The sequence below is a fragment of the Vicugna pacos genome, chromosome 2 (genome assembly GCF_048564905.1).
Source record: "Vicugna pacos chromosome 2, VicPac4, whole genome shotgun sequence".
Taxonomy (NCBI): domain Eukaryota; kingdom Metazoa; phylum Chordata; class Mammalia; order Artiodactyla; family Camelidae; genus Vicugna; species Vicugna pacos.
In genome coordinates this window covers 37,283,644-37,288,893 of record NC_132988.1, presented here as the reverse complement: position 1 = coordinate 37,288,893, position 5,250 = coordinate 37,283,644, and the positions used below count along the sequence as shown (strand labels likewise).

Here is a 5,250-nt window from a genome sequence, read left to right as displayed (position 1 = left end):
TTCATCTTCATCATGTACTTAGATGTTTTTCTTCCCACATTGTAATGTGTCTGCCATGTTTATATAGCACTTAGAATGGTACCTGGAACTTGGTAAGAACTGTATATATGTTATCTGTTACCTTTATCAGTATGAAAAAAAATTAAAACAAAAGTCTGTAGAGTTAAATGCTTAAAAAATTGATCTCCTTCCCCGCCCTGTAATACATACGCACCTAAAATGCAGTTGCTTGAAATACATAAAATAGAACATCATGTGAATATATGAGTGAAAGAAAACGTTTGGGGCCCTGGAAAATTGTCAGTGTTTATGAATAAAAGGGGGGTGATACTTGGAGGTGACATTTTTGTTATCTGAGAGCCCGTTTGTTCTCAGACAGGTTAGTGTACCTGCTGCATAAGAGTTACTTGGGAGTTTTCTAAAATCCCTGGTTCTGTTTCTGGAGATTCTGATCTAGTAGGCTAACAGTGCAGATTAAACGTGTAATTTTTCTATTTAAGTTTCTCAGCTGATCCTGATGCTCACCCAGGTCTGGGAATCACTGACAATGTAGAAAGATATGATACAGCTCTTTGCCTTAGTATATCATTTCTTTCCTATCATATTATTCAAAGTATGTGGTATGTCTGGGGAAATACACATTTGCACACCCACAAAAGACAACGGGGAGGATGTCTGTTAAAATCAGAATGGTGATTATCTCTGAGTTGTGGGTTTATGGAAATATTTATTTTGCATTTGCCTTTCTTATTTCTAAAATTTCTGGTTGAAGGAAACAAAGGAAAATATTTACAACCAGTGCAGGATTTTAAAGCCTGCCCCCACCGCCATGCAATATATGTTTTCAGTTTACTGAACCCAAAACAGTCTATCAACGCATGTGTTGCATAGCTTTTTTTTTTTTAAAGGAGAGGCTACTTATAAAGCAATGTGGGAACAATATTTATTCATCTGTTTTTTAAAATGTCACAAATTCTTTTTGAACACCAATAAATGTACATCTTTGAGAATGTAAAACAAGTTAAATCCTAATTAGCTTTTGCTTGTTTTGTTCTGGCCAAGACTGGAAATAAAAGCCATTGGCCAATGTTTATAAAAGGACTAATCAGTCAGCAACTTTATACTTGATGAGGAGAGAAAAACGGTCCTGATTCAATATAGATTTTCCATCTAATTTGTGTTCTGGGCTGTGCTCCAAGAACAATGCTCACTCCTTTTTGAAGATCCTCTTGGCTTCTACTCCTTCATATGTGTAAGTCTGAAAAGTATTAACAAACATAGAAGAATTTGCCGTTAAGATTAAAGGCTAAATTAAGAAAAATATTAGTAGTAATATAGTTTTGAAATGAGTTTATAAAGTATTTTTTCTTGTACTTGATAGCAACATTTTATACAAATACAGGATATATCCATTTAAAAACACATTTTGGTTTGTAGTCACTTAAATTTTCAATTAAAATAGGCTTGATGTATTTGACGTATAAGTTCTCTTCAACAAACAGACATCAGAAAATATATTTTTAAAATTAGTAAGATGTATAAGAAAAGTATAGTCTATTTTTTGATGATATAACTCAACAACCCCCCACATAAAATTATTGTTGTATAGTTATTTTTGTCTTTGGGAAATGTTTTTCCCACTCACCTGGACCATTTCACCACCGATAATTTCTCGGACAGTATTTAGTTCGTTTCCATTGTCGAGCCGTTTGAATTTTCCAACAAGTTTATTTCCCTCTAGGCTCCAACTACCCTATATAAAAATAAAGAAAATAATAATAATAAAACAGCAGCTTTTAGAGTCCTGCATGTGTCAGGCACTATTCTGAGATCTACAGGTCTGCTCCTTCAAACGTGACTATAACCCTATGAAGTAGATATTATTATCACTATTTCACAGATGAGAAAACAGAGAGATACAGTAATTTACCTAAAGTCACAAAGCCAGGCTTGATCCTAGGCTGTTGGGCTCTAGAGTGTGTGCTGGTAACCATTCTGCCCGTCCTACTCAGTAGTTTGCAAATGCCAAACATTAAGGCAGATTGGCAGGGCCTCTTTTCTAAACCTTTCATGTTACAAAGAGTATTCTAAATTTAGTCATGGTTCAAATTAGCTTCATGGAGAAGCTCACAAGCTTGTGTTTGTTTTAATTTATGTAATTATTGTAGTGATTTAAAATCAGTCATAATTGATAAAATATTTGACAGTTTGCAATTGTCATTGCAAGCATGTATAATTTAACTAGAAAAATTCTGGGGACAAAAAGTTTTTTAAAAATCAGTTGAAAAATGGGCCTCTGTAAAATTTTATATCTTAAATATTAAAAGGTATATTCCCAGTGACACATATTGTATCATTAGACCTTTCCATTTGGTCACACACTCATTCACTAATTTATCCATTTATTTTATTATTTCAATTATGTTAATTAAATGTCTCTTATGTTTAAGCTAGATAACTCTGAAAGCTTTTGTTGTTGTCAGGTATGTAAACTTGAAAGCACTGAGCTTTAGTTTTCTTTATGAATAGGTGTATACCCAGTCTTTCAAAGGATATTTTTCTAATTCTTATTGTTTATTCCAGGTTCTTTACAGATGTGTGTGAAAATCAAAACATTATGTTTAAAATACTCTGCCACTTGTATGAGATATAATATGGATAAACTCCATTGGCTGCCTCAGTAAATGAAGGAGACCTATATTTATTAAACCATCCAATGACAGAAAGCAGAGATTATTTTAGTACTGTGTAGAAAAATTGGCAATGCATTGCTTATAAAAAATTTCTTACAGTGACTTCAGTTCCATCCGCGAGGCTGTAATTAAAAGTGACACCAAGCTCAAAAATAATTTCAATGCTTCGAAAATTGCTTGATTCTTTGACTGTGAATTTATTTCCTTCCTGTGTGATTACTAGTTTCAAATTGTCATGAGCTGCAAGCTTCCTTTTCACCACATTAATACCTGCAAAGGGACAGAGATTAGAGAAAATGAAGTCAGATTGATGTAGAAGGTGCTTATTTTTCTGAGTTCTGTATTAATGAACTAACTAATTAATTAATTAATATTTTGAGGATGGGAAGGAAAACCTGATAGCATTGCCTTTGCACAAGAGGATTCAGATTGCTTCTGTAGGAGAAGTTCAAGCTAAATCAGATCAAACTATTTTTCTAAAACTTAAGAAAAATTAAATAAAATGTAGAATTGTAGAATCTTAGAACTGAGTAATTCTTTAAAAATTATAAACATTTTTCACAGACATAGAAAACAAACTTATGGTTAACAGCAGGGCAAGGGGTGGGAAGGGATAAATTGGAAGTTCAAGATTTGCAGATACTAACTACTATATATAAAATACATAAATAAAAAGTTTATACTGTATATCACAGGAAACTATATTCAATATCTTGTAGTAACTTATGGTGAAAAAGAATATGAAGATGAATGTATGTATGATCATGTATGACTGAAGCATTATGCTGTACACCAAAAATTGACACAACATTGTAAACAGACTATACTTCAATAAAAATATATATGTTAAAAATTATCAACATTTTAATTTCAGGGTTAAGTAAATCAAATTCCAGGAATGTCCAGTGAAGAATTTTAAAAGTATATTTATATATTTATAAGGATATACAACTTTAATTTTGCATATATGGTACTCTTTTTTTTTTTAAAATGCCACTTTGCTTTCCATATTGGCTTTAACACTTTGAACTTCATAATTCTTTTTGCTTTTTGTGGCATTTCTGACTGTCACAAAAATGAGAAAATTCTTTATTGTAAGGATGTACCAATTCCATAAATTTAAACTTGGAATCTCTGAACTACAGTATATAATTAATGCAGATTTTTATTTTTAAGGGATGACATGAATTTTTTTGCCCATCTTGTTCAGTATATGGGCTGCTAGAGTATTGGTATAGATATTAAAATCAGTTAAATTAAAAACTTCCATAGAAACTACACAGCATCGTGAGATTATTCCAAAAGTTTTATAAGTCAGAGGAAAAGAGAATTAAGTCTCATTTATTCAGAGCTATGACTTTTGATAGAACTCTTTTTCATTACTTTATTATATGGTCTTTGCTTTTCCATCCCCTAGAATTCAGTGTTTCAAAGTCTGAAAGTTACCATTATGCACTGCCATATTTTACTTTCTAAACAATGCCAAAAAAAAAAAAAAGGATCAATTTTCAATCAGCAGTTAATGTGAATGAAACATATCTGGATGTTTTTATGTTTCAGAGAATAGCACCCAAGAGTCTTTTCTTTCACTAGTGAGGCAGTGTATTCTTCCTAATGCTAGAAGGAAGAATATGGTTTTCCCTGCTTGGAACCATCACACTTTCTCAGTCCTCACTGCCACAACAGGTGCCATTCTCTAAGCCTTGAGGTTTAGAAGGAGTTAGAAGGAAAAATATCTGAGAAACAAAAGAACAAGCCATTAAAGTATTAAGCCCTTACCCATTTTTTCCATAAACTTTTCATAGTTCTCATTTCGGTCTACCTTCCAAGTACCATCAAACGCCATGGTCTGCAGTTGATTGAGCCTCTAGGCAACTCTTCTCCAGTTAATTCAGCCTCTAGGCAATCAAAGATTCAGGTCTGTCCTTAGGAGAGAATTTATTCTCTTTCTTATCTTAGAACCAACTTCATACTGTGATGTGGAAGTTTAAAGTTCAAGGGGTCACTTAACTACACTAATGTCACACCATTTTAGTTTTCCGAGTTTCTATAAATTCCTTAGCTCCTCACCTAAAATTCAACTGCATTAAAACATGATAAGCATACCTACTCTGTCTTAAACTACAATTTGTGAGCACATTTATTTCAAGAATTAGAAGGCATACTGTCTGGATAGGTTTTCTGCTTACGAGTTCAAAGTGCATGTTATGTTGAATGTAACATGATTTATCAAATAACATCAGAGAAATGAGACTACTAATGACCTATCCCTTTTTTACAATAGCAATTACCTTGTAAAGTAAGACTTAATGACTGAGTACAACTGAAAAGTTAAAGTTGATATGATATTGAGGCTGAAAATTTATTAATTTTTCTAATGGTGTTCTTTTGCATTGTGTTTTGGGTTGCTAAGACTTTGGCATGACACACAATAGGTACCCATTATATTTTTGTTTTGATCTTGAATGATGATAGGCCACTAAGAAAAATTTCAAGAGGTAGAAGTGTGGCTGGATAACATGAAAACTCCCATAAGAGAGGGAATCAGCTTTAAACA

The 5,250-nt window shown here is 32.6% G+C and overlaps 1 protein-coding gene across 1 annotated transcript; it reads right to left on the bottom strand.

The window, feature by feature from the left end:
* Positions 1 to 1,058: 1,058 nt before the first annotated feature.
* On the bottom strand, positions 1,059 to 4,568 carry FABP2 (fatty acid binding protein 2). Its single transcript, XM_006213924.3, has 4 exons — positions 4,473 to 4,568; positions 2,791 to 2,963; positions 1,646 to 1,753; positions 1,059 to 1,258 (listed from the first exon to the last, which is right to left on the bottom strand). The coding sequence occupies exons 1-4, from the start codon at positions 4,537 to 4,539 to the stop codon at positions 1,208 to 1,210; spliced, it is 399 nt and encodes a 132-aa protein (XP_006213986.1). The 5' UTR covers positions 4,540 to 4,568; the 3' UTR covers positions 1,059 to 1,207.
* Positions 4,569 to 5,250: the final 682 nt, after the last annotated feature.

Bases quoted from the DNA above. Each gene is read 5' to 3' on its own strand.
- FABP2 (XM_006213924.3), bottom strand. From the start codon at position 4,539: ATGGCGTTTGATGGTACTTGGAAGGTAGACCGAAATGAGAACTATGAA. The intron at 2,964-4,472 runs GTAAGGGCTTAA...GTCCCTTTGCAG, and splicing joins AAAGTTTATGGAAAAAATGG to GTATTAATGTGGTGAAAAGG. The intron at 1,259-1,645 runs GTGAGTGGGAAA...AATACTTTTCAG, and splicing joins TCGGTGGTGAAATGGTCCAG to ACTTACACATATGAAGGAGT.